General features: G+C 40.9%; 5 protein-coding genes and 1 non-coding gene across 10 annotated transcripts; 4 read left to right on the forward strand and 2 right to left on the reverse strand.

The window, feature by feature from the left end:
• Positions 1 to 320: 320 nt before the first annotated feature.
• On the forward strand, positions 321 to 2810 carry LOC142944841 (lipid droplet assembly factor 1-like). Of its 3 annotated transcripts, none has more exons than XM_076086000.1 (5): positions 321 to 363; positions 665 to 775; positions 904 to 1072; positions 1194 to 1339; positions 1815 to 2810. In XM_076086000.1, exons 2-5 carry the CDS (start codon positions 677 to 679, stop codon positions 1890 to 1892), a joined length of 492 nt encoding a protein of 163 aa, XP_075942115.1. In that variant the 5' UTR covers positions 321 to 363; positions 665 to 676; the 3' UTR covers positions 1893 to 2810. The 3 variants fall into 3 exon arrangements, with proteins under 3 accessions (XP_075942115.1, XP_075942114.1, XP_075942116.1); XM_076085999.1 differs by having other exon boundaries at positions 351 to 459; XM_076086001.1 differs by lacking the exon at positions 1815 to 2810 and having other exon boundaries at positions 351 to 459; positions 1194 to 1790.
• Positions 2811 to 3350: 540 nt separating this feature from the next.
• On the reverse strand, positions 3351 to 9044 carry LOC142944840 (ER lumen protein-retaining receptor 2). Its single transcript, XM_076085998.1, has 5 exons — positions 8786 to 9044; positions 6938 to 7038; positions 6674 to 6832; positions 6292 to 6544; positions 3351 to 4681 (listed from the first exon to the last, which is right to left on the reverse strand). The coding sequence occupies exons 1-5, from the start codon at positions 8874 to 8876 to the stop codon at positions 4647 to 4649; spliced, it is 639 nt and encodes a 212-aa protein (XP_075942113.1). The 5' UTR covers positions 8877 to 9044; the 3' UTR covers positions 3351 to 4646.
• An 874-nt stretch (positions 9045 to 9918) lies between these two features.
• LOC142944843 (uncharacterized) lies at positions 9919 to 12540 on the forward strand. Of its 2 annotated transcripts, XM_076086003.1 has the most exons (6): positions 9919 to 10160; positions 10363 to 10668; positions 10751 to 10845; positions 10969 to 11016; positions 11269 to 11379; positions 11517 to 12540. In XM_076086003.1, exons 1-6 carry the CDS (start codon positions 10064 to 10066, stop codon positions 11568 to 11570), a joined length of 711 nt encoding a protein of 236 aa, XP_075942118.1. In that variant the 5' UTR covers positions 9919 to 10063; the 3' UTR covers positions 11571 to 12540. The 2 variants fall into 2 exon arrangements, 1 of the variants encoding a protein (XP_075942118.1); XR_012952888.1 differs by having other exon boundaries at positions 10037 to 10160; positions 10969 to 11379; positions 11517 to 11554.
• mfsd13al (major facilitator superfamily domain containing 13a-like) lies at positions 11804 to 17048 on the reverse strand. The gene is made up of 7 exons (XM_076086002.1): positions 16604 to 17048; positions 15951 to 16265; positions 15414 to 15842; positions 15037 to 15191; positions 14833 to 14916; positions 14473 to 14616; positions 11804 to 13503 (listed from the first exon to the last, which is right to left on the reverse strand). Exons 1-7 carry the CDS (start codon positions 16769 to 16771, stop codon positions 13362 to 13364), a joined length of 1437 nt encoding a protein of 478 aa, XP_075942117.1. The 5' UTR covers positions 16772 to 17048; the 3' UTR covers positions 11804 to 13361.
• Positions 17049 to 17364: 316 nt separating this feature from the next.
• Positions 17365 to 23652, forward strand: cdr2a (cerebellar degeneration-related protein 2a). 2 transcript variants are annotated; one of them, XM_076086004.1, is made up of 7 exons: positions 17365 to 17593; positions 18924 to 19036; positions 20358 to 20506; positions 20621 to 20797; positions 21238 to 21552; positions 21713 to 21995; positions 22166 to 23652. In XM_076086004.1, the coding sequence occupies exons 1-7, from the start codon at positions 17404 to 17406 to the stop codon at positions 22436 to 22438; spliced, it is 1500 nt and encodes a 499-aa protein (XP_075942119.1). In that variant the 5' UTR covers positions 17365 to 17403; the 3' UTR covers positions 22439 to 23652. The 2 variants fall into 2 exon arrangements, with proteins under 2 accessions (XP_075942119.1, XP_075942120.1); XM_076086005.1 differs by having other exon boundaries at positions 21713 to 21968.
• A 1421-nt stretch (positions 23653 to 25073) lies between these two features.
• Positions 25074 to 25155, forward strand: trnal-uag (transfer RNA leucine (anticodon UAG)). The gene has a single exon. It is a non-coding gene; the product is annotated as a tRNA-Leu (tRNA).
• Positions 25156 to 25651: the final 496 nt, after the last annotated feature.

The raw sequence follows: 25651 nt of genomic DNA on the forward strand, positions 1-25651 counted from the left end.
TTAGATACACAAATATATTCTTTATTTATTTACGATTAACTGGTTATTCAGGCTGCTAATGTAATACATTTTTGTTATTTGTTTTCTCATTTATTTAGATATTTGGTTTAACTTTAAGCTCCCATACTGATATCACCAATTCTAATTATGTATTTTATGAATTGTAGAGGATTTTTGTTTTTCTGAGCCATTCCTCAGAAAAACAAAGCCCCCATTCTTGTGCTGACACATATTTGGTGAACAGCAGGTGGCAGCAGCAATACTTACAAGCCTTTTAGAGTCGCTCCAGTTCTTCTCCAGAAGAAGAAGAAGAAGAAGAAGAAGAAGAAGAAGGAGGAGGAGGAGGAGGAAGAAGACAAAGAGGTGTGTTTAGTTTAAAAGGAGTGACTGAGGCAACCAGAGGACACAGTTTCGTATGTTGTGAGCTGTGAATGAAACCAGGTTTACTACATTGTTCAGGTTTGTACTTAACTTTGTTGTATGTTTTCAGAAATGTTCTTAAGTCTTTTATGGTGTGAGACAGAAGCCTATACAGCTGTCTTCTGTTTACAGTCACTGTTCCTCACTTGAATCCTAGAGTCTCTATCTAACTTTGAAAAGTAGAAATGCACCAACTTGCTGTGAGGCTGAGTCAAGTTTCCCTCATGTCCTGCTGTCTGGTCAGATACGATTGAGGATGGAGCACAACGGCAACGGCAGGACCAGTGTGACTGAGTTTCAGAAGCTGTGGGGAAGACGGACCAACCTGATGAACCGCTTTTATGGTGACCCCAAGGTAACAGGAAACTACCTTCATCCGTCAAACTAGAATCTTTCTTAACTCTGTGTACATGTTTGCTTTTCCATCATCAAATGAGAGGGGTTTTTTTGTACAGTTGCATCCTGTCTGTCTCTCTTCTACAGGTAGAACTGCTGATGGACACAAGAATCGGACAGTACATGAGCAGCCATCCTCTCTTAGCTCTCACGGTGTTGCTGTTTGGCGTCATGGCTGCACTGCCTGTCGGACTTTTCCTCTCTTTTGCTTTTGTTACCATTGTAATGACGGCAGTAGGTTTTGTTTTCTTTGAAGGTATGTGTAATCATGTCAAAAACAATTTTCAGCCTTCCACAATCTAAAATGTAGTAGTACGACTGTAGTAGCTTACTTTTAAATAACCCAAAACTGTGTTGTTCCTCTGTGTGTCTGTCAGTGTTCCTGTTGTGTGTAGGAGGGTTGACTCTGCTGTCTTTGCTCCCCGGCATCGCCATCTTCTCTGTCATGGTTTCACTCGTCTTTAACGCGTTTTATGTCACCATCTTCAAGGTCGTCAGCCGCTATTACAAGCGTCTGACCAAGGTAATGTGTATTTTGAAAAGAGAAATATGACCCCACATGATTTTATTGTATCCCTGTTTTAACCACACTCTGTCTTTTTCGAGGTAAGTTCAGGCTTCAGGATATCTATAGGCTGTACTGAAAAGTCAGTGATAAAATCGAAGTGTACAAACTTTCATATGCAAGGCGAGTTTATTTATACAGCACATTTTATACACAGACGCAGCTCAAGGTGTTTTACATGAGTTGTTTTTTTAAAGACAGGTAAGAGAAAAAAGTGCATAAAACTTTGTTTAAGTCAAAAAAGACACAGTTAGGAAGAGAAAAAGTATAAAATAAACATACGAACAAAGTATAAAATAGGCTAAAATACAATTTAAAAAAAGACTTTGATAAAAGTGCAAATCAAACAAACAGTGCATTTTCAGTATTTAAATCTGTGTCATTGCTTCTGCATTGTATTTATTTTCTTCTCTGTTGTCCTTCATCCTTCCAGGAAGGTAAAGTCCTGGAGGATCAGGGAGAGTCCGTGGAGAGTGAATGTGACACTTCTAAACTGGAGGATATCCAGTAGCTTGATTCTTCTTCTTCTTCTTCTTCTTCTTCTTCTCGAGAGAGAGAGAGAGAGAGAGAGAGAGAGAGAGAGAGAGAGAGAGAGAGAGAGAGAGAGAGAGAGAGAGAGAGAGAGAGAGAGAGAGAGAGAGAGAGAGAGAGAGAGAGAGAGAGAGAGAGAGAGAGAGAGAGAGAGAGAGAGAGAGAGAGAGCGAGCTTTCATGTGGAAAAGCTCAAATTCTCTTGAGTGTCAGCAACTTTAAGTCAGCACTACTGAAGCTCTGCGGGGGGGGAGGTTCAGAGGATCCAGACCCTTGAATGTACCGTGTGCAGCTAACTTTCAAAGCACAAATACTCCCTGATTGTTGCTGTATGTCTAAAGCCTGAATATTGTAACTACATATTGTTTTCTAAAATGAGTGTCATTATAAAATGTCTACAACAGCCAAAGCATGGAATAACCTTTCAACTGCCTTAATATCCAAATACAGAAGACTCGTGTAAGTCTAATCTGTACTACATATTCTATATATGCACTATGGATGTATCCTGAAATGGTGTTTCATTTCAAGTAATGAATGTAAAGAGAAAATATGAACATTAGTGTGTTATTCATCCAAATAAGCCATGTGATATTACATTTTCCATATTATGATTTCCAGCCTGAAAATGCTTGTGTGTGTTGTTTAGGCTCATCTCTGCAGATATCTGATGTGCACGCCTAGAAGGCAAAAAGAAATGCACTGCAAAATAACTAGGGCTGTCCTCAACCAAAGACATTCTTAGTGGACTCTTGCACTCATGATTTTGTCGACTAAATGATTAGATAATTTAAAGTACTGATCAGTCAGCTAAGAGGATCTCTATAAAATAACGGTTACATGTTTATGTTACAGTGTTGTATGTTTATAATGTGGCTTTGAATAAATGCTCCTCAGGATTAACATTTGTGCTGGTCTTTTGTCCAAACAGAGATGGAGAAACGAGGCATGATTGTCAAAATATTATCTGGTAAAAAAGCAATCTGTTGCACGGCACACATTGACTTCTCACAGTGGTGTTACTACTTTACATGTTTCATCGTAAAAGAAGATCCTCGTGTATTACAAGGAGCTTGAGATGAGTTTGGGAAAGAAGTCCATCCTTAATATGCATCTTGGTTGCAATAATCTTTATTGGAATTAACCGAGTTTACTTAACATTATGTTCTGTATAACGTTTATTTAATAGTACAACAGTCACAGAGGACATTTTTCTGCATGGAGTACTTTTAATACTTTCAGTACATTTTCCTGATTATAGTTGCATACTTTTACTGAAGTAACAAGTAAAGCAGGACTTGTAACAAGGTATATTTACAGTGTGGTATTTACACTTTAATTTCAGTAAAGGATCTGAACACTTCCTCTGTCACGGTCCACAGCGCTACAAGTGTGCTTCTATTCTCACATGATTTCAATAATCAAACAGCAACAAAGGGTGATTCTCATAAAATCTTTAATGGAGGCGATATCATGCAAAAAAAAAGACATAAAAAGTTGAAAGAAATTCTTAAAGAATGACTAATATGAAGAAGAAAAAATGTTATCAAGAGGCCTTTCAGTTTAATCGAAATGCACCCATTGAACACCACTCAACGATTATGGACCAGCACCATTACAAATCGGTTTAATTGGACATACAGTTCACACTTGAAATGTCACAATCAGTCATACGAAGGATATTAATCCAAAAAATCATCATTTGGCGATTCCTTATTGCTTTACTCTCGACTTGAGTGATTTCAACCTTCAGATAACCGACGAGTCGGCGTTTGAAGGTGTTGGTACGTTTGTTAATGGGGTTTACGTTTGAGCTCTATCTACATCAGAAATGTGATGTAGCATTATTTACATTAAAGCATTGTATTTTCTTCAATACAGTAAGCCAAGGGGAAAAATATCAATAAACACATGAAAGGTTTCATTCCAAATGAGATATCAAACATTTGAAAATACCGATATCTTTGTCCAACTGACTGTTGACATTAAATTAATTTATTTCATGATATGAAACTACAAACCCTCTAATGAGTTGTTTACAAAAAGCTTCAGATTTCAGAGTTAAAATGTTGTTTTGAGCAATTTTAGAAAGCAATGCTTTTACAAAATGCACGTGTGTGTGTGTGTGTGTTGTCATCTTTAAATGTCCCAGGAGACGGTACATGTATAACAGTAAATGCAGACTCAAACAAATCCAAAAGTAAAAAAAAATAAAAAATAGTGTGAGAAAGTGGACATAATCCTCATCAGGCACTCCGATACATTACCTCTTTATCTCACTCTTTAATAAGACTGTACATTTGTGCATTTCATTACAAAGTCAAACAAGGTACTTCTCAGAGTCGACCCTATTCGTGACATTATAAAAAAAACAAATTAAAAAACAAGCGTATACACCTCGGATGTAGAAGAAAAAAAAAAAGAAGGAAAAAAAAGCCTTTTCTCCTAATTTGAAGAGCAATGAAAAGAAGTTTAAGGCAAAAATGCTGAACGCAGAAATCCAAAGGTTGACCAGCTATGATTTTTGTTCAGCTCTGGTGTTTGTTGGCATTTACCGGATCCATCAGCGAGCATCAAGAAGACTAGTGTTTTTCCCCCCCCCCCCGATAGTTGTCTCTCTGCCTCGGGCATCTTTTGCTGTAGGCCACGAGATTACGTGATGTCATCGCCACAACCCCCCCCCCCCTCCCCGCCCCCCTGAGTCTGCTGGGATTCTCCGTCTCCTTCTGCGTGTTTTACGCCGGCAGGCTCAGCTTCTTGCCTTTCAACACTGAGGAGTGAGACAGAAAGAAAGACAGTCAGTCAGGAAACGTCACATGTACATTCTCCCACAGATGTTTTACACCACTTTGCTTTGACAGGTTTAAAAGTGCCAGGGCTTCCTTTTTCAAGGAGTTTTTCTAAAGGGGGAATTCATTGATGCGTGTTCAGACGTAGCCTCCAGTGGTTGTAAAAAACAGATACATCCAGGAAGTAGAGAGAAGAAAAATCCCCATGTTTCCAACCCATCTAAAGAACCGCAGAGATTTAGACCGATGACATATTAAACAATATTAAAACAATCAAGGGCGTAAGACATCATTTTCACACAGAAGATATAACACAGAGACATGTTGTTTTTTGAAATGAAACAGAAGACTGAAAACGTCCAAACCAGACAATCTGCTGAGTGTGTTGTGAATATTTATTTCTGCTTTACAACATAAAACAAATGGGAACTTAACCTGCTCGTTTCTTTTATGTGAAAGGTCTTATGTCGTTTGTTTTAACCCTTTTGCGGTTTTATTTTAGGTCTGTTATTCGTTCTTTTATGTGAAGCTTTTATGCTGCCGCCTTCACCAGGACTCCCTTAAAAAAGATACAGAATCTAAATTGGAAACGTTTCTAGTAAACTGATGTTAAGACTTTCACTCATTTTTATCTCTAGAGTTCCTGGGCCATCAGAAAGTAAGAAAGAACCTTTTGGGGGCCACTCCTGTTATAAGTTTTTAAAGAATTTGTATTATTGTTTTAATGTCCAATTTTAACATCAGGCTAAGAATAGTTGAAAAATAGCCATTTGGCTAAAACTGGCATATTTAGTGATGTTGATCAATGTGCATTCTGCCTGAGGATTAAAAAAGAAATAGTTTCAGCAGTGGAAATGCAAATAAGTTTCCTGCAATCCTAAAAGGGTTCCTGAGGTGGGAACAGGCTACAAGTAAAAAGATCCTCTACTAGATGTTGACCCCGAGAAAACTATTGCATTGAAGTTACAGTGCAGAAAAATCTGTCTCTAGTAAGATTAGAAAGTGTGATGTCCAAGTGTTTCTACATTTGTGTTGCTTCAAAACAAACTAGTGTGAGTAGTTGCAGTTTTGGAAACACTGCGATGTGATAGAAGAGTGCAAGCTTTTGGACTGTCTTGACTTTACTCACAAGTCATTTCTTTCTAATGCCACGGAAAGTAATAGAGGGAAAAAAATCTGCAGTCGTGGTTTCGGGAGAAAATGGATTTTGAAGTTCAACTGATGCAAATTGTAAGTGCGTACTTCCAAACTGTATATGAGCACAAATCCCCCTTTGTGTGTTTCCTTACTGAGCTACTGTGGATGGACAGTAATATAAAGAGGGCAAAGACGACTCTATTCAGGAAACTTCAACTGATAGAATCACATATTAGCTTCAGCTGAACTTTTGCAGGGAACAAGAGCTGTAGAGCTCCTTCGTTGAAGGTACTCTAGGAAGTGATTAGTTCAGGGCCAGTGTGGACTGGAGAAATGATTAGATCGTCCAATAACTCTTTCAAACATATAGGCATTGTGTAATAATAATTACTCTCTTATTTCATTACGTTTATCTATATAACGCCATAATGGATGAGAGATGCCGGAAACCCACCTTTGGTGACATAAAGGTAGAAGAAGTCGCAGTAGAGGACAGTCTGGACCAAACCGGCCACGATGGCGATCATGTCAAAGAAGCCTTCAAAGTAGAAACGCCAGATCCAGTTGAAAAGGTAGAGGGCCCGATACAGGCCCAGGCAGAACAGGTAGTGGGTGGTGATCGTCTCGGCCTCGCCAGTCTTGCTGATCATGAAGAGCTGCGGCAGGATTGCCACCGACTCCAGGTAGATGGAGAACGTCCACAGGATCTGACGACGGATACATTTAGCAGAAATAGAATAAACTTAAATTAATATCGGGCATACTACAGTAAGATAAGACATTGTGGTCGGCTTTTATGTCACAGTGTGACAACAGTACGAGAGGATCGAACCCACCTCTAGGAGAGCGAAGTCGTGGTTGATGAGAACAGCAAGACCCCCGACCGGAACAACCAGGAACTCCACTCTGAAACTGTCATGGTTGCCATCGTAGGTGGCCCTGAACTTGGCGTAGATCAGGTAGACTGTGGCAAACGCACAACCGACGTAGATCACCTGGTAAACAAAGCAGAGCAGCTTGTCATTGGAGCTACTGGCGAGAAGTAAGGGACTTGTATGAAAAGGCTGCTGGTCAGAGCTGCGACGGGACTCGGGTCTTACCTTCATGCATGTGTTATAGAGCGAGATGAAGGAGGTGAGCAGGTCCAAGTAGCGTGTGGTGAACACTATAGCGAACAGGATTTGGCTCTTTCCAGAGATACCTTTAACAGAGATATCAAGCAGAGTTAACATTTGTGTTGAACCATCAGCAACTTCAGAAGACCTTCACATGAATATAAAACATGAATCACAAAAGCGTTTCCTTGTTGAACGGTGACATCTACTGGAAACATGATGAATATGTATCCGGAAATTCTGCAATCTCCGTCCTTTTGGACTTGTTTTTATAGGTATAAATCATCTCATCTGTCCCTGACCCTTACTATGCTTAAACATTGCATTTTTTACCTTGCAAATAAACTATAATAAACTCTAAATTGCTCAATTAAATTGATTGATTGAGCTGATTTGTAGCCTTACAGCCCTGTGATAGCCCGGCAACTTTTCCAAAACGTACCACTGATTCTCAGCCAAATTCATGCAGGAATAGGATTCAAATCCCCAAAAAGGATAAACAGGTCCTGACCCTCCAGGAGATTGATCTAGTGTTTTCTGCATATTTGCTTATACCCGTCTCTCTGCCTATGCAGTGTAAGTATAGGCTGTCCTCTGTCCAGGTCTTTATGATACAGAGGTCTTGGTGCTTGGGAACACTTTGACGTTGATCAATATCTTCTCTGGTCCACATTCTTCATGTATGTGTGCACTTAACTTACCTAATATTACCATTCTCTGATGTGTAATTACACTATTTCTATCTATTATACACAAGATATATTCTATATCTGTCAGTCTTGGAAGAGAGAGCTTTTGGTCATTTTTTCCCCCACCTTTTAATACCATTAAAGGCAAATGTACGAGTTGTGATTTAAGGCTATAGAAATAAAATGTACTTGATTTACAGATTTTTTAAAGATAAAAATCTCTCTGTAATAAACAATTTCAACTGAAGATATAACTTAGATGTATTTAAAAACTACGTAACATCTTACCACTTTAACCTAAATTATACATAAACACACATGACCTAACATAACCTCCATTAACTTTGAACCTGCAGTCAATGGACCAGCTTTGCGGGCCAATCGGGGAGCCAATCGCTCCCCGGGCGCCTGTCATTGGCAGCCCACTGCTCCCTATATACAGGGATGGGTCAAATGCAGAGGTCAAATTTCGTGTATATGTATATGACAATAAAAAGGGTTTCTTTCTTTCTTTCTTCTAAAAGAAAAAAAAATATCTACTTCCGCAGCGTGTTCGAGAACGCCACGTCAGAAGTCCGACCAAAAAAGTCGAGCACCGAACCTCAAATTAACAGAGCAGGAGAAGATGGACTGGTGATGTGTAGAGAAAGAAAAACCGAACACCGAAACAGAAGGAAGGAATATCCACGCCTAAAAAATTATCTAATAAACGTATTAATTCATCGGACGTTACTAAGCATCGTACAGCTGGTTTAGCTAGCATAGTTAAGGTTAACTAACTCGTGCTAGCAATCCCAACAAAGCTAACGTTAGATGATGCTAAACTATATTGACATGCTGACTTCGACTTTTAAATATACATATTTCTAGTAAAACTAGCAAGTAGACTGCTGCTATAAGTGATAGAGGTGCAGACAGCCATTTCTGGTTGTTATCAGCAGTTAGCCCATTGATTGCTAACGCTATTAGCCATAGACTCCAATGAATGAGTTGGAAACATTAGCATGCAGCTAACTGTAGCTAGCATGGAGCTTGCTAAGAAGAATGAAGGCTAAAAACGACCGTTTAAAGCAATTTAAAGAAAGGCAAAGATAATCAGAAACGTTTGGAAAATAACAAACAACAAACTATAGCTATGGCTCACCTGCACACGACCTGCTTTTCCATATTTTGAGTAGCAGGATGATGATAGCAGCCAGATGAGAGAGGTCTCCTGTCAGTCTGAAGACGTTCATTGTTGCAGAATGAAAGAACAGAGACCAGCTGGGCAGCTAACGCAGATGTCCCTTTAATCCTCTGAAGTAGACCGTTTCAAACTAAATGGATGAAAGCTTCTCTTCCTAAATTTAGCAGCGAGCCGGTCTTTGGGCTATACGGGATTGAAAATATGGCGAGTGTGCAGGTCGACGTGGAAGGGGGCGTGAGAAAACACACAGAGAGATTCTGATTGGATCAGAATTTGATTGACAGCACGAGAAGACCCGCCTACAACAAGCTGGACGGAAAGGGAGCAGATGCTTGAGCCATGTGTGAATGACGAGGGGCCCATTACATTGGGTGGGACCGGCAGCATTTAACTACCGTTTTGATAAAATGACCCAGTGTAATAGGATAGATGATATAATTACACATCACTGGGTTGTTATTACCAGTGTATTAACATGTAGGCAGCTATTTATTTGAAGCTGGTCGAGGAGGAGTTCATTTTCTAGCAACTTTACATACTGTTGGTCAAATATTCATATGTAAAATAACTAGGAATCCAGCCTTTAACATGCACTTTGTATTTTTTTGTGCTGCAGCTTTATATTATCAACATCAGAGCCCTAATGCTAATATGCTGCCAAGTCATTAAAGATGGTTTTCCAATTGGGCAAATTGGGGTCCTATAGGGCGGCTATAGGGGCCCGTAAAAGTCCCAGCTTCACTGTGTATTTAATTATATATTATAATATATATATATATATATATATATATATGTGTGTGTATATATAGCAAACCAATCTAGATATTTAGTTGTCTTTTACCCCCTTAAAAGTTTGCTCAGCTGTATTAACATTTCACTACGTTACATATTGCTTTCTGAATTTGCTCCTTTCCTAGATTGCTCCATCACCTGCACACAGAGATGATGGTTCACTTCTTACAGAAAATGTTGTTCATATTTGGCGATAACAGGCTGATTTACTGTACGACATAAAAATGTCATCATTCTGACCATACATTCATCTGTAAATCTATTTGCACTTGATACCATAAATCGTTATTTATTTTACCATCATTCTCATGTAATTTTACTATAAACACAATTAAATGCCTCATGTTTATGAAAATCCAAAGCGTTACCATTGAGTTGCAAAAGATAGGAAAATAAGTAGTCTAGAGGAAGTGCAATATACCCACTTCCCATGTTGTCAGCCTCATGCAAGTAATAATGAGATCATTCACAAACTGCCAAGCCTCCGACATGGACCGGTTGGTTTGGTTCTCTCTCCTGCTCAGCTACCTGCCAGTAACGGGTAAGATGTCTTTTTTAGCATCATGTATATTAGTCCTTTAGGGAATCATGTTTTTTTTTTTAGGGAATACATTTTTTCAACATAAGCAATAAGAATTAGGCATAACAGCTTCTTTTCAACAGTAGTTTTGTGGTTTCTCTGAAACATTTTGGGCTAGAAAACGAATGTTTCATCTGTTAAATGTCTCGTCTATTCATTCTAGAGAGCTGCTTATCACAGCCAAACAAGACGATGTGGCGGAATCCCGGACAAAGTGCTGTTCTCAAGTGTATCGTCAGTCCAGCTTGTTCAGCCAGCCTGCATTATGAGTGGTTTACCTTTAAGGAAAACCGCCATCTCCGTCTCAACCTGAATAGCGATAATCACAGGTACAGCCTGGACGGAGCATCTTTAAACATCAAGTCACTTCACGTTAATGACTGCGGGATCTACCACTGTGCAGTATGGAGAGGAGACCCAGCACAAGGCGCCCAATATGTAGGGTTGGGTGCAACTCTTGTGGTTCGGGGTAAGAGTCTAAAATTACAGGTGAGGCTCAGATGTGTTGATTTAAGATGAATTGGGAGAGACAGATTTTCTTTTGTTTTCAGAACAAAAAAGAACAATGATGAAGCCCATTATATGGGTATCATTTGCCCTCTTGGCCATCTACAGCACGACAGTAGTGGCACTTGTGATAAAGAAGGTAAAATACTTTCAGATATTCATTTCAAATGTGGTGTATTGTTAAGATCTATCGAAGTTCATACAAATGAGACGGAACACCGAAAATGTGCTGTTGTGAAATGTGTGTTCCTCTCTGTTCCAGTGTGGCTGCAATATGAGCGTCTGCAGAAGTGTGCGCAAAACTGACAAGGTTGGAAATACCCATCTGATTTTCTTTCATTTGTGTTTGATGTGTTTACAAAACGTGGTAAAAGCCAACAGAAGCAGAAAGAGGAACAGGAACCAACGCCTGTGTGACCTACTGGCCAGAAAAGGCTCTTACAACACCACAATTGACAAAGCAGTTGTTGACCAGCTTTTCTTAACACCTAGAAGAAAAAAAAAAAAAAAATCTCCAAATATCTCTGGCTTGTAACAAATTTGTTCTTAACTTTCCAAACAGAAAAACTCAACTAAAACAGCACAGTTTCGTGATGTGCTGCAAGAAATGTACAGCAAAGGGAAATTGGACAAAGGCAAAAAAACTGTGAGCAGAAACCGTCCTCAAGCTGAGGTAAATAATGTTGCAGCATGTTGCGGTTCGATTGAGTCAGACAGACAGATTGAGTAAGCGTGACATTTCTGCATAGCTTGTTACAGCACGTATGCAGTCTTACCGTCATTTTCCCATGTAATTGAATCTCGTTGCAGGCTGCAAGCACGGAGTTCAAGACCTCAACTGATGACGTCTATCAAAATGTCTAGGTGTCATAAAAGGATATGAAACGACTCAGAGACTCCATCATCAGGATCGAGTGGAAATTCTGATACCATGAACCACCTGACAGAGGACGCCATTATGTGACAGAGGAAGGGAGCAAATCATCAAAGGCTGCAAGTTAATCGAGTGCTTGCTCACCTTTTCTCATGAAGTGAGACATAACAACCACAACAAACAATTTTCCAGTTTCAGCAGTGATGGACAGACAGACTCTCTCTGAAGGCATTATAGTTTTATTTATGTTCTGTTGATTGTAATTAATGTGGGAGCACCTTCAACCTTTTTTAAAAAAACAGGGCAGTGTTTACATGGGAAAAGAAATAAAGAAAATCCAGTTCAATTCAGAAATCCAGCAAAGAAAGTAGCACACGTTAATTTATATTTTCAGGAAACAAATAAGGCTTTTAGAGGACAACGGCAATTCCCTTAAGAGGATTCATACTATTTTGATATTATGATATCAAGATTATATCAACTATTGACCCACACCTTCTCGACAAATTCGGGAATCACAAACTTGTCTCAACATTCTGGTAATAGTTGTGTACAAACGCATTATTAAGCAAGAACACTGGACATAAAACATAAAATCATTTTAAACAATGTAATGACATTAGAGGCACATTACTGATGCATTTACATAGAATAGCAGTGGCAGCAGTATAGAGCAAAAGGTTGTACTTTTGGTGCTGAAGTGGCTTTTGCTCTGAAAAACGATCACCAACTGATAAACTTACAGTAAGGCAATAATTCAACTTGATGTGTTTGTGAAGCATCTTGCGGTGTCATATTCTGTACAATAACTTTCATGCAAATACCAACAGAAAGAATCCAGACAGTTAACCTTAGAATGTACTTTATGAAGTCAAAGAGGATGTTTACATGTCAATGTGCATTTTTACACATTAAAGCTGTGATATGAACTTTTGGATTTATACCATTCACTCAAACATCCTTTGGTCATAGTGTGTGTGAATTCTTCCCTTTCTGCCTTCTATCTCCTATGATTCAGCCTGAGTGGTGTGAGCCGCGTTTTGACGTAAAACATTTAAGCTCTCCTCAAGTATTGGTTATAATTTACAGTGACACACAGGTCTGCATAAGGCCCCACAGATCGATCAAATAAATGCATATCAGACCATCAAGTTGAATCACTGTATTTTGGAGCATGGCAGGAATTAAATCTACAACTGCTAATTTTGCTCATGTTAAAAGCAAAAATGCACTGAAGCAACTAATCATATATAACCAAATGTAGGAGGTAGACCTTTAGCTGCTAAAGCTTTTTTTTAAAAGAATTTGTATTGGCTGTTACCATTAATGAAAGATACTTGTATTTTTCACAGTATGAAACACTTATTGTCAAGACTATCTTAATTTACATTCAGTTTCAAAGTACAGTTCCTCTATTAAGAACAAAACAGTATGTTTCACATACCTTCTGAGGTATTGGTCCTTTATTAAAGAGCACAACAATCATGCAGGATGTTCCTGTTAATTAGCTGTACACACACACACACACACACACACACACACACACACACACACACACACACACACACACACACACACACACACACACACACACACACACACACACACACACACACACACACACACACACACACACACACACACACACACACACACACAGTATAATCCTGGAATATACAGTGAAAGAAGGAAATACATCTCATACTTTACCATAAAGAATTTCCTCAAATCCCAGCCGAAGAAATAGCAACAGGCTTCCTTTGAACACTAAAATATTGAAGTCAGCCGTCAACGTACTTTGTGTTGACCGTGTGACTGTTGCGTATGGAGAACGGCCTCCAAGCGAGTGCTTGCAGAGCGGCGACACACATGGGCACCAGACACACCAAGTAGAACATGACACTATGGAGACTCTCTGAGGCGCTGCAAACAAGGAGACATTTGGTTCAAGTGTTTGTATGCTTACATTTATTTAGAACTGCTGCGATTTAGATGTCACCATTTCCCTTGCTGCACAATGTCATGCAACAATCGTATTACAGGTGACCTTTGAAAATAAAGACGTAGTTACCGACATGTATTCAGTTGAAAATAAACTTGATGGGGAAAAAGGCAACTGCTGTTACTTCAAAGTGTCTGAGCTTTAAAATCACCGACCATTAAGATCAATGATTTTAATAAGGACCACACTCACTAAGATATGTATACTTTACATTACAAATGTTCATTTTCCAGAGTATAATAAAAGGTTTATAGATTGGCTTTCCCACTGCTGCTTCCAGGGAGAAGCTGGCTCCCATTCCTTTGAAACCCAATTGAAAGGTTAATATTTTTGTAAAATGAAATTACAAGGTGCCCATATGTACAGTGAAACTGTTTTGGCTGGCTGTAATAACTCCTTCTGGTCATGCTGGCTGGGAAGAGATCAATTCCTGACGTGGTCCCAAAGTAAAAAGATGACAAAATCCACAGTCCTCATGCTACACAAAAATATATTCCAAAGTTTATCTGAGTTTACGTGAGGCTTTAGCTCTTATTAGCCAGTATGAACCGGGGGAATGATTACAGCAAGCAAAACCTGTTACAGTGTTCATATGGGCACCCGACTATTCTCTTAAGACACACCTGAAAAAGAGTGAACCCATCCTCCAAAAGTTGCTTTCAATCCATCACAAATCAATTTACTGGAAGTTAAGTTTCATAATATAGAAACTGAACACTTAAGGCATGCTTTGGGAGATGGTCTTATAATATAAATAAAGATTATGGCTAAGCCTAGGGGAGCAAACGCATATTACTTAATACTGAATTAGTACTACAACAGAATGGTTACCATCAACAATCCATAAAAATAACTGCTTTACTGTGCGTGTTTGTTTTTGTTAGACTTACCTTATATTTGAATCCCTTCCAGCGTCCTTCAGCTGTTCATATCCAAACTGGTTGAGGATATTGAGCACCATCATTGGGGCTAGAGACTGAGCCGGCTTAGTGAACAGAGCATTCGTCCCAAAGACCATGGAGGAGAGAGGGGAACTGTAGAGGAGGCAAAATATGATACAGGATACAGGTTATGTTTGATTATAAAATAAATAACAACATGATGGATTGGCTTCATTAGATAGATCATTTTGCACTGGTAACAAAAATGTGCTATTGCCTAATTTCATGTTTATTGTCTGATGACGTGCTGTAAATTTGTATGTGAGGAATGACCGAGTTTGTGGACGTATGCTGATAATTATGTTTTACCTGCGCTTGTACTTCTGCAGGTCTGTGTCAATGATGTCAGCCAAAGGCAAGCCAAAAAGACTGAAGGCTGCCTGGATTATGACCCTGCATAGAAGATAAGGGAGAGATGATGAAGGCATAACTCAATCAAAGTGCAGTCATAATGAACTGTAATTATAAGAAGAAGTGAAAGAGTGTTAGAATAACGGTTGTATGACCTCTTACATGTTAGCGGTGAGGAAAAATGCCATAAAATAGTAGTGCTGAGGACCGAGTGCGAGCATCACAGCTGCCATTCCAGCTTCCATGTAGAAGGTGAAGAGGATTATCCGGTAGTAGCCAACATCATGGAGCAGACTCTGACAGCTCAATACTAACAGCTGGGACGGAGAAAAGGGGTCAGGAACAGCACATAAAGTAGTATGACAAATATGTTCTTGCTGTTGCATTCAGGTGATTGTACAGAGCTCTGAGCTCCGAGTGAGTTTGAGAGTGGGCTGCCTAGAAGCATCGTATCCATGAGCTATGTTGTAACAGTAAGTATGGTCCTTTGAGGTAACGGGAGGACAAATGGACACAAAAAGCCACTGAGGGACAAATACCTGTGGACAGATGAATCCCGCTCCGTACATGATGCTCTTGGCCAGTGATGGAAGCACATCTGGAGGAATCAGGTGCTCAGCAAATATCATGGTAAAATTATTGAAGAAAGCTAACACGAAAACCTGGCAGAAGTTCATGCACACAAAAACCCGGAAGTCCCTGTTGCTCAGAATTTGCCACGTCAAAGTTGTTAACATGGAGAAGGAAAAGCCTGATTGATGGGAAGTCTGGTCAGGAGACTCCAGTGCGTCTGATTCAGTTCCTTTGTTATCAAAGCGGCTCGCACTGTGGAGGCCCGTGTAGAGCATGCAGACACAGCTCACGACAGCGATCAGCACGGTGTAGGCTTGGAAGGACGCAAAGTCCTCCATGTTACTGGACAACACACCACAGAAGAGGACACTGGAGGAGCCAAGGAGAGAAGCCACCTGGGAAATAAAAAGTGAAGGATATGAGAGGGGTAAACAGTTACCCTGTCGGCTCCAGAGGCATACAGAGGAAAGACAGTGGAAGCGTTTGGTACACAAAGTCCTTACCTGGCTGTACTTTACAAGTCTTAGTCGGCTCTGATGGTGGCTGGAAATCTCTGCAAACAACGCACATTGTGCCAGCAGCACAAAAGTCAGCATGGCGTCAAAAGCACACAGCGCCACCATCAAGTGTACGCCGCTCAACCAGTCACCGGGGGCGTAGGTCTGCCATGGGAACCAGGCTATAAGAAAAGCCAGTGAGTAGAGGGGAGCACCATACAGGATGGAGAGACGTCTCTGGGAGCAGCAGGGCACCCTGGAGTTATCTTGCAGGTAGCCAAAAAGAGGGTCATTGATTGCATTCCACACCATGTACACCACCTGTGGAGATATTAATTTAAGTGTTTCAAGTAGTGCTCAAACTGTTTACTGATAAGTCGATCAACAGAGAGTTGTTTTTGAAGCTCGTTCCAGCTTCTCAAATGTGAGGATTTTGTGCTTTTCTCCAATTTGCATGATTGTAAATTGACTATCTTTGAGTTTTGGACAGCTGGCCGGATGAAACAACCAACATGAAGACATCACTATTGCCAAAATGAACAATGTTGTTGGCCTCGTTGTACAGGATCCTGTCTCCACTACTGTATGCCTCCTCCTCAGCCGGACGAGTTTAATTGTATAACAGGATTAACAGCATTTTGTCAAGATAAAACACTCACTTGTGATTGGTGGAATGCTCCCTCTGATATCTTGTACTTATTGAGAAAGAGTTTGACATAGTAGAAGCTAAATATGTTGTTTATCATGCCAGATCCCAGTGTGGTCATAGAATAAGCCACAGCTGCAGGATTGAGCCCGAAGTTGATCGACTGTCGCACTACATCCATTCTCCCGGAGCCAGGTGTCTTCTCCGCGACTGCTCGGGTAACTCAGGTAACGACGAAGTTACCTGTCGGTCTGGCTGGAGCGAGATGTTATCGCTTCCGATAACTATGTGACGCTGTTGTTTAGCATGTTAATAGCAAACATCGTGAAGTTATTAGTTGACACGATGTTTTTTTTACCCGGTAAGGACACGACTAACTGTGTGCTGAAACTGTTTCAAATGGAAATCATGTCAAAGTCGATTCCTGCTGCAGCGGAGGCGCGCGGGTGGTTCTACATAACAAACAAACATCTGATTGGTCAGAAGAGTTCTTTGGACCAATTTACTGCTTCGTGATTGGTCGACAAGAATGGCTGTCAACGGAAGCAGGAAATAAGACAAACGGAAACATTTTAAAGCATGTTAAGCTTTTCTTTAAAACTTGATTGTGAATCGTATTAAAAATAATTTAAATATTCGGTTACAATAAATAGGTTTTAAAATAAATGGTGTTTTTTTAATCTTAATTATATCTGCCACCTGCCGGATGCTGGAGTGTATTTGCCACGTTGCTGTAGACAACAGACTTAACGCCCCACACAAACACACACACACACACACCGGGACTAGGATGTAGTTTACATTCCTCCACGCATGGTGGTGGACGGCGGACAACTTCTGACTGCATCTTTGAACACACACACTTGCGTGTCAGGTTTCTCTCAGGTGGAGTCGCCAAACAGAGACTCACCCGGCGGCTGTAAAATGTTAACTGACGTGATTCTGGAGGAAGATTTTGACAAGAATGGAGAGGCGTGGTACGACCCACGCGATCTGGAACATGGTAAGAGCTGCTCGGCTCTTAAACTAAACTAAACTCTGTCTGACCGGCTGGGCTGATGTGTTATTACTGCATAGACCGATGCATACAGATAGCAGAATAATGTAACTGTGTTATTATCACATCAGCTAAAAAGTTTGATAATAAATAAACAGTTGGAGTAGGCTACTGTGGTTGCTTGTAAGTTCATTATCTTGATTTTCTCTGCACATGATGACATGACACAAGCTCTAATGGGCTCAGAGATGAAATTAGATTGAAGTCTATCGTCTACACTTGTGATACATACTCACACTAGTCATGTGTTGAAGGCTGTGGCCAAGGTTTGCCTGCAGCTGTCACAGGTCCTGTGTTTGTTTTCTGAAATACTTTCTTCTCATGTGTGTCTATGCTGCTGACAAGTCCACAAACTGGAATGGGTTTGAGATAAAGAGACATAATTAGAGGTGGAGTACTTTATTAACGCACAAGATACATTGCAATTATAGCAGGCAAGTAACACTAATCATGCAAAAAAAAAAAAATATGACCATGAATAAGAAGAAATAACTCAGATGAAACTAGAACCTGACTCTCTAATATGTCCTGTGTCTCAAGGTCCGGGATTGCGCTTGCATACATAATAGGATTATTTGTAATTCTAATATACTTTGTGTGTGTGTGTGTACTCACAGGTAGAGATGTGTGTTACAATACAGGGATATGTGATAACAAAGAGCTAAATATAGCCAGATTCTTGGAATGTCTGAAAAGTGCAACAGAGTATTGGAAAGATCAACAACAGAAAAATGATTGAACTGAACTTATTCGTCGATTTAATCAAATAACTATTTTGCTAAGAGAAAAATGCCAATTTCTTACTACATTTCAGGAAACGACAAATCAATCAAGAAAACAATTGGCAGATGAATCAATAATGAAAATAACTATTAGTGGCAGCCCTAATTGACTACTTTCATAAATACATTGATGAGTGTACAAGTAAATGACCAAGTGAGCAGTCCGTCCAAGTTGTAGGGGAACAAATGTGGCTCGTTCTACCGAGTGATGGCAGCAGGAAGGAGAGACTTCCTGTTGCATTTTACAGAGGAGCTTCATAAAACTGTTTTATTGTTTAGATGAACAATTTGTGCAGCATCCTCCTCTCCGCTACCAACTCTAAGGACTTTAAACTTTGTGTGTGTGTGTGTGTGTGTGTGTGTGTGTGTGTGTGTGTGTGTGTGTGTGTGTGTGTGTGTGCGCCCTTTACACGTCTAGTTCTATCCGTTGCCTGTGTTTGGGCATTGGAAGTGTCTTGTATCGTGTGTTTACATGTTTTCCTGTGTTTTGACAGATCTCCACTTGGCAGCGGAGCTCGGGAAAACCCTGCTGGACCAGAACTGTGAGCTGGAGCAGGCCCTTCAGCAGATGTACTCCACCAACAAGGAGCAGCTGCAGGAGATAGAGGTGATAAATGTTAGGAGGGAACTAATCAAGAGTTCCTGAGGCTCCAGAAGCGCTAAACTCGCTCTGAGGAAGGCATATCCATTTCACTATGCAAAAACGTAGTGTGTATACAGTCCAATGGGAGAGAAGTCCCCGTTGAGAGATCTGAAAAATGTCCCTTCCCTTTCACTGTCATTGTGAATTTCTCTCCCCTTTAAATAGGCTTGAGTAAAAGCTAATCCTGACCAGTCTGATTTACAGTAGAGAGCCTTAGTGTGGCCTCCTGGCAGGATGTTTGTCTACCTAATTATAGGAAAACTTTCACCAGCTTATTTGCCACCTTGGACACGGTTCAAGTAACAAATATTTACAAAACGTTTTATTATTATTTTTTATTCATATATAATCCCAAAATCAATAGAAGATCAAACTGTCTGGCAGTTATGTCAGTCTACCTTCACACAACAGAGCATGGATCTAGCTTTACCTGGGAGTTCTCAGGTTATAAATAAACACAATTAGGTCTTTTGTTTCAGAGCTCAGACATTTCTTTTTGGCATATGAAGACAGTGCTGAATGATCTATATTAGTTCGAGCACATGGCCTTAATCAGGCCAACAAAGATAAGAGCCTTAATTTGTTTCCGGTAGTTAGAGGGCCTATTGAGGTTGATATGTTAATCCCCATACGTCTCTCTGACCCTCATCCTCACGCAGCGTCCGCCACTGGTGCTACCCACTGCACTAATGACAGTCTCAAGGATACAGGGGCTGTGCTGCCACACTAGATAGATGGTTGCATTGATCTCTACCAGAGAAAAGTCATTTAGTTTAAAGAAGAGACGGGGCTATTGCAGAAACATCTTTTTCGGTAATGGGTACATTCTTGTCCACCATACAATATAGCTCACAGACTCATGTTATATTTCTCCTTTTAAAGGCCCTTAGTTGGCAGCTCTTTGCTTCTAAGGAAGCCTTTGTTTGTTCGGTAATAAAATATATTGGCTTGGGATATAAAACCAAATGTGAGTGTGTAAAACTTGCTACTTCCTCTCTTTCTTTTCTATGGGTAAGTTTTAAAGAGGTTTTAAATAACTAAACGGCTTCAAAATAAAATTTTAAAAAGTCCAATACTATTTTCCAAGGCTCAACGTCTTCAAATATCTTTTTTTATTGGTGCAACAGCTCAGAACCATAAGAATATTCAGTCTGCAATTATACAAAACATAGAAAACATGCACATCCGTTTTACCTGACCATTGCAGACTAATTGATTTAATACACGTGTATCTATTAACGAACCTTAAGTTAAATCTTTGTTATTTCCCTCCCTTATTCACCAGCACCTGAACAAGCAGGTGGACCTGCTGCGTCAGATGAACGACCAGCACGCCAGAGTGTACGAGCAGCTAGACGTGGCCGCCCGAGATCTGGAGCAAGGCAACCTGAGGCTAGTGCAGGACAGCCGCCTGGCCCAGCAGAAGATCCACAGGTCCGTCTACCTGTTATCAGTGAATTTGTCTTTTAAATTACATTTTACATAATTAGATATCGATTATTTGACTGAGTGCAGAACCTCAGAGCCACATTGTTCTCTCCCCGTCAGTCTGACAGAGACTATCGAAGGGCTTCAGACCTACATGGAGGACCTGCAGACCCAGGTGGAGGAGCTGAAGACTGCCCAGGCGGAGCGAAACAAAAGAGAGCTGGCAGAGCAGCGACGCCACCTGGGAGCACAGAGTGTGTCCTGCCTCAAAGAGCTGTATGACTTACACCATGACAGGTATTTCATGTGTGTGTGAGTCATTGCACATATTCTGGTGGACAGTGCTAATAGCAGAACTGCAGGATGAGACACAGGGACTATTTTCAGAGAGGGAAAATGTGCGGTAGATCCAGACAATATTGTGAGATAAAGTCACAGTAGTGTTGACACATATTTACCAACCACATATTCAGGTGTATCTGCCTGTTGTACTAGTAAGTGTTCCTGTGTGATCATCTCTTAACCTCAGCGCACTTCTGTCTCAGCCCCTTGTATGCTGACTGGACACCTACAGGTCACCCAGAGCCCGACCAGACGTCCCCCTTTAGACATAATCCAAAGGAGGAGGAGGTTAATCCTCCAATATTGTCACCAGCGTACTAGCATACACACAACTGTTATTGTTATACTGTTATACTCTTATACACATTTATTGACATTTCCCTGTCCCGGCTCAGGCATCCGGCCCACGATGGTCCGCGCGTGGATGGACTCTGGTCCCTGCAGGGCTCTTTCTATGACAGAGACAGACGCCAAGACCCGGAGGGGGAGAACGCAGCTCTCCAGCGCTCCGTCCAGACCCTTCAGAGCCAGATAGCTGTGGAGCGGAGCCGCAGGGAGGCTGCAGAGCAAGAGAGTGAGTTGACTTCCAGGGAGAACAGAGGCCTGGAGCAGCGGCTGGACTCGCTGGCCAGCTGCCGAGCCAGGAAGAAGGAGCTGGAGGCCGAAGTGGAGCAGCTGCGGCTTCTGTGGCGCGCTGACCGTGCCAACAGGTAGGCCTAACTTACTGTATTTACAAACCAGATTCAAATTGTCAAATTATTAGTGATACAACATTTGACGTACAGCACAAGAACAGACCTGTAATAGGTGTAAATATTCCTCAAAATACTTGAGACTTACACCTCCTTGTCCCCCTCCACTCTCCCCCAGTATCAGAAGACCGGAGCAGCTGCTGCTGCCTGATGAAGTATTCTTTGCCTCAGAAGACAGACCCAGCCCAGGGCAGGACGAGATCGAGCAGAAGGTAGAAAAGGACGAGGAGCAGAGACAATACATCCGGCAGAGGTGCAACAGCGACAGCGTTTTGAGAGCCGCGAGCGCAGACGAGATTCGCCGCGGTCACGAGCAGCTGTGTATAAGGCGAGCGGAGGCGGTGAAACAGAGGGGCATCTCTCTGCTAAACGAGGTGGATGCACAGTACAGCGCACTGCAGGTGGCGTATTCATAGCATGTCCGGTACAATTTATGCATGAGCAATATCAGGAAAAAGTATTTTTTTTCTACGTCAGTTAGAGGGTTTGTTGCAAAATTCAATGATTTTTTTTCAAAAAGCCACAGTTTAAGAAAATGTATGCACTTCCCTAAAATACGTCTGTTGTTTAGGTGAAGTATGAAGAGCTGCTGCGGCGGTGCCAGCAGGCAGACGGGCCAAGCCATAAAGCCGTGCAGACGCCCAACGGTCCCTTAGCGAGCAGCCGGACCCGCCGCCGCCGGTCCTCTGCTGCTCCGTCTGATCCGACAGTGGCTCTTGACGGCCAGCAGCCCGAGTACAAGGCTCTCTTCAAGGAGATTTTCACCTGCATCCAAAAGACCAAAGACGACCTCGGCACCAGCAGAGGTCCAGTGGACGACGGTGACGCCCAAGGCTCCGCCTGATGATTGTGTTATTCATAATCCCGGGACTTACACTGGTCTGTCTGTCAAAGTTTGTTGACAAAAGGAGAAACTTGGAGGTTTGCTTTGTTGTAAAAATATCCAGAGGGTGCAGATGCAATATCTTTGGTAATTTACAATCCTCTTATCTCCTGTCATTTTGATACGTCTATGCTTTTGTTCGTCAGCACTGTTCCCTTTATTCCGTCCTCATCAAAAAATGAAGTGTTATAAAATGTGTTACATAAAGCAGCTTTGTGATTTGATGTCATTTTACAAGTTCAACAACACATTTGAAAAAACTGAAACCTATAGTTGAAAGAGATATGTATAGTAAGAATAATTTATATATATATATATATATATATATATACACACACACACACTATCAGATCCTCAGCTAATAAAAAGTACAGTATTCTGTGTTTATGTAATGTTGACTATTTGGTGCTTGGGAGAGAAATGCACACATGGAGCATTGTTGGTGTGTTTATATAAGTTGGAGATGTAGCCGTTATGTATGACTTATTTAAACAGGAATGTTGTAATACGATGAAAAACTGTAGCTTTGTAATACCTCAAGACTCAGGAGTTTATGATAATTAGCTTAACAGCTAACGTGAGTTGGTTTTGTAAGTTGGCAATAGTTGGTTCACCAGTTGAGGGTCATTGGCGTGTCACCAGAGAAATATTAGTGGACACTAGAATACTGTCTTTATGTCAGAAAGACACATAACAGCTCTGCACTTTTTATGACTAAATCCTATTTTATTTATTTATTTCAAAGAAGTTTAGTGAAAATTAAAATATATTTATTTTCTTTGTTGTTAAATATGCAGAGCAGATTGGTCAGCTGAGTAAGTAATACTAACACTGAGGCGCTTATTTTCTGGATGTTTATATTCTGTCTGTTGCAGGTTATGGAAAAACAACACAGGCAAAATATTCCCTTGTTAATTAACAATTTCCTGCTTCTGACTTGGACATTTCCTGCTCTTAATGTAGAACTGAAATTGTGTTGATCAGGTTACCATGAACAATGGAAACACTTCAATTTCACTTTCCATGTGATGTGACGATCATGTGAAAGAAGATGCTCAATTGACAATGCTGATGTAATAACATACAGTTGCGTATAGTGTGGCATTTAGCAATGTGCTGTTTTTGAAGCTGTGAAACTTTTCTTCTAACTAGTTATTAAAAACATCGATGCAACAGCCTGTTGACTTTTCACTGTGTCTAATGTCGAAAACACCAACTGTGGCATGACCAGTGCGTGCATTTGAAAGCTGAATTGTGGGCGCTGTAGCAAGAGAGAAAGCATCACTACGTAGTTTGTGTGTGTGTGTAGAGATGTTTCAACCTGTCCTCCAACACAACAGCAGAGAAGCATTTTCTCTCCAACAGAACCCAGAGGAATCCTCATTCTTGGAAGTCCTCCATCCCCCAGCGAACTCTGAGGTCCAGCAAACAATTAATGGGGCTTTGTCTGTTTTCATAATTAGGTTTTACATAACTGAGATTTCCCGACCATGCTTTCAAATCCAATAAACCTCCAAACAAGGGGATTGCATACCAGCATGCCTAAATGGGACAGGTCTCGGCAAGACCGTAAGCACACAAGCAGACATCTTACAAAGGCATCGGCATAGCAATCAGTACAGGTCTAGGACTAGAAGACTAAATATATTGTAAAAATAAAGCTGCACAGTAACAAGGAAACTGGATTCACAAACGCTGTTGGCGTTAAAGGAGAAGGTTCTATCTGCAGGCTACGCGACACACACCCTGAGATGACATCGGGGATTAAAGCGAGGGTTGGTAATCTAGAGAAACTAGCAAGAATACGGTGGATTAAGAATAAATATCTAACTGTAAAACCCAGGCCAGTGCTGCTAACTCATTTCCAATGGTAGTAGCTAGCAGCACTAAAAGTTGCTTAATCTAGCGAGAAACTCAACATGTCAGCCACACTGACAGCCTGTACAACTTCAGGCCTCCTTCTAAAAGCCACTCCCACAAAATCATCATTATTTGGGACTAATCTATGTCATGGGGAAAAAAAAAAGTTAACTGTGTAGCATTACAATCCCAGTCTCTCCTATCTGTGGACTGGAAATTAAGCTATCAGCACACTACAAACTGGTGAATCAGTGAGGTAATTTATGCCACTGATGGCGAACCTGCACCCAACTGAGAAAGTTGGTATCACCTGTGCTTCCAGTGGAAAAGTTAGTCTGGAGCCCTTTTTGGCGTAACGGTCCTTCTCTCTTGATTTATTACCTCAATTTTGTTTTTGCCAGTGATGTTTTTCCTTTACCTTGAACTTGATGAGATTCCTCTCTTTACACTGTAATTCTTCCTCTGTGGACCTCGTGGGGGTCACAGCACCTGATTCATCCTCCTCTATCTATTGTCTCCTCTTCTGCTCTTCAATTATCATACTACAGTCATGCACATTGTCAACACTAAGTAATGCTGTCTGTACTAGTCTACAACCATAGTCTGGATATAAGAGGACTCTGCCCGGTTGGTACTCGTGTTTCCACCGCTGTCTTCCGGCAACACGTCGCCACGTGAGTCACACTGAGCGAGACACTGTATCAAGATATAATATATCACGCGGTTGCTGCACGGTGGTAGCGTGGCCGAGTGGTCTAAGGCGCTGGATTTAGGCTCCAGTCATTTCGATGGCGTGGGTTCGAATCCCACCGCTGCCAGTTCTTTGTTATTTTTCTTGGTAGAAAACCAATGGATGCACAAACTGAGTCAACAGACACGCAAGAAAAAAAAATACCCCAAAACTCATGTTGATGCTACGATTATTACACACCACCAGGGAAAATCTTTGACGGTGCAAGGGCGCACTCGTGTGGCAGTCTACAGGTAAAAAATAAAAATAAAAAACTGCTTAGTTTTCCAACGTGACATGCTGGATCTGGAACTAAAAATTATACTTTGTAGTGTTGTGGAAGATTTCTATGTTAATCGGGAGAAGAGAGTTTTGTTCACAAATCAATAATAAAGTCTTAACAAGATTCAAAGTAGTCTTTGTCCGTTTATTCTCTTGCAAGAGGGAAGAAAACACAACAGCTACGTATTCAGTAGACTGTGTGGATGCTTCAAAATATGTAACACACAAGCCCCTTTATTTATACAGCAACACGTTATTTCTCAAAGGCACAGCACCCACGAGGGCTTGTCTGCTGCATCCAG

The sequence above is a fragment of the Anarhichas minor genome, unplaced genomic scaffold (genome assembly GCF_050575085.1).
Source record: "Anarhichas minor isolate MPS153535 unplaced genomic scaffold, ASM5057508v1 ptg000007l, whole genome shotgun sequence".
Lineage (NCBI taxonomy): Eukaryota > Metazoa > Chordata > Actinopteri > Perciformes > Anarhichadidae > Anarhichas > Anarhichas minor.

What these genes read in the sequence shown, in the direction of transcription:
- LOC142944841 (XM_076086000.1), top strand. Translation starts at nt 677, where the DNA reads ATGGAGCACAACGGCAACGGCAGGACCAGTGTGACTGAGTTTCAGAAG. An exon ending in AGGTTTTGTTTTCTTTGAAG is followed by an intron (nt 1,073 to 1,193) that starts GTATGTGTAATC and finishes TGTGTCTGTCAG; the next exon opens with TGTTCCTGTTGTGTGTAGGA. An exon ending in ATTACAAGCGTCTGACCAAG is followed by an intron (nt 1,340 to 1,814) that starts GTAATGTGTATT and finishes TCATCCTTCCAG; the next exon opens with GAAGGTAAAGTCCTGGAGGA.
- LOC142944840 (XM_076085998.1), bottom strand. Translation starts at nt 8,876, where the DNA reads ATGAACGTCTTCAGACTGACAGGAGACCTCTCTCATCTGGCTGCTATC. An exon ending in GAAAAGCAGGTCGTGTGCAG is followed by an intron (nt 7,039 to 8,785) that starts GTGAGCCATAGC and finishes TCTCTGTTAAAG; the next exon opens with GTATCTCTGGAAAGAGCCAA. An exon ending in ACGACTTCGCTCTCCTAGAG is followed by an intron (nt 6,545 to 6,673) that starts GTGGGTTCGATC and finishes ATCCGTCGTCAG; the next exon opens with ATCCTGTGGACGTTCTCCAT.
- LOC142944843 (XM_076086003.1), top strand. Translation starts at nt 10,064, where the DNA reads ATGCAAGTAATAATGAGATCATTCACAAACTGCCAAGCCTCCGACATG. An exon ending in CAGCTACCTGCCAGTAACGG is followed by an intron (nt 10,161 to 10,362) that starts GTAAGATGTCTT and finishes TATTCATTCTAG; the next exon opens with AGAGCTGCTTATCACAGCCA. An exon ending in GAAACCGTCCTCAAGCTGAG is followed by an intron (nt 11,380 to 11,516) that starts GTAAATAATGTT and finishes ATCTCGTTGCAG; the next exon opens with GCTGCAAGCACGGAGTTCAA.
- mfsd13al (XM_076086002.1), bottom strand. Translation starts at nt 16,771, where the DNA reads ATGGATGTAGTGCGACAGTCGATCAACTTCGGGCTCAATCCTGCAGCT. An exon ending in GACTTGTAAAGTACAGCCAG is followed by an intron (nt 15,843 to 15,950) that starts GTAAGGACTTTG and finishes TTTATTTCCCAG; the next exon opens with GTGGCTTCTCTCCTTGGCTC. An exon ending in GGAAGGGATTCAAATATAAG is followed by an intron (nt 13,504 to 14,472) that starts GTAAGTCTAACA and finishes CCTTGTTTGCAG; the next exon opens with CGCCTCAGAGAGTCTCCATA.
- cdr2a (XM_076086004.1), top strand. Translation starts at nt 17,404, where the DNA reads ATGGTGGTGGACGGCGGACAACTTCTGACTGCATCTTTGAACACACAC. An exon ending in TATGACTTACACCATGACAG is followed by an intron (nt 20,798 to 21,237) that starts GTATTTCATGTG and finishes GTCCCGGCTCAG; the next exon opens with GCATCCGGCCCACGATGGTC. An exon ending in CGCGCTGACCGTGCCAACAG is followed by an intron (nt 21,553 to 21,712) that starts GTAGGCCTAACT and finishes ACTCTCCCCCAG; the next exon opens with TATCAGAAGACCGGAGCAGC.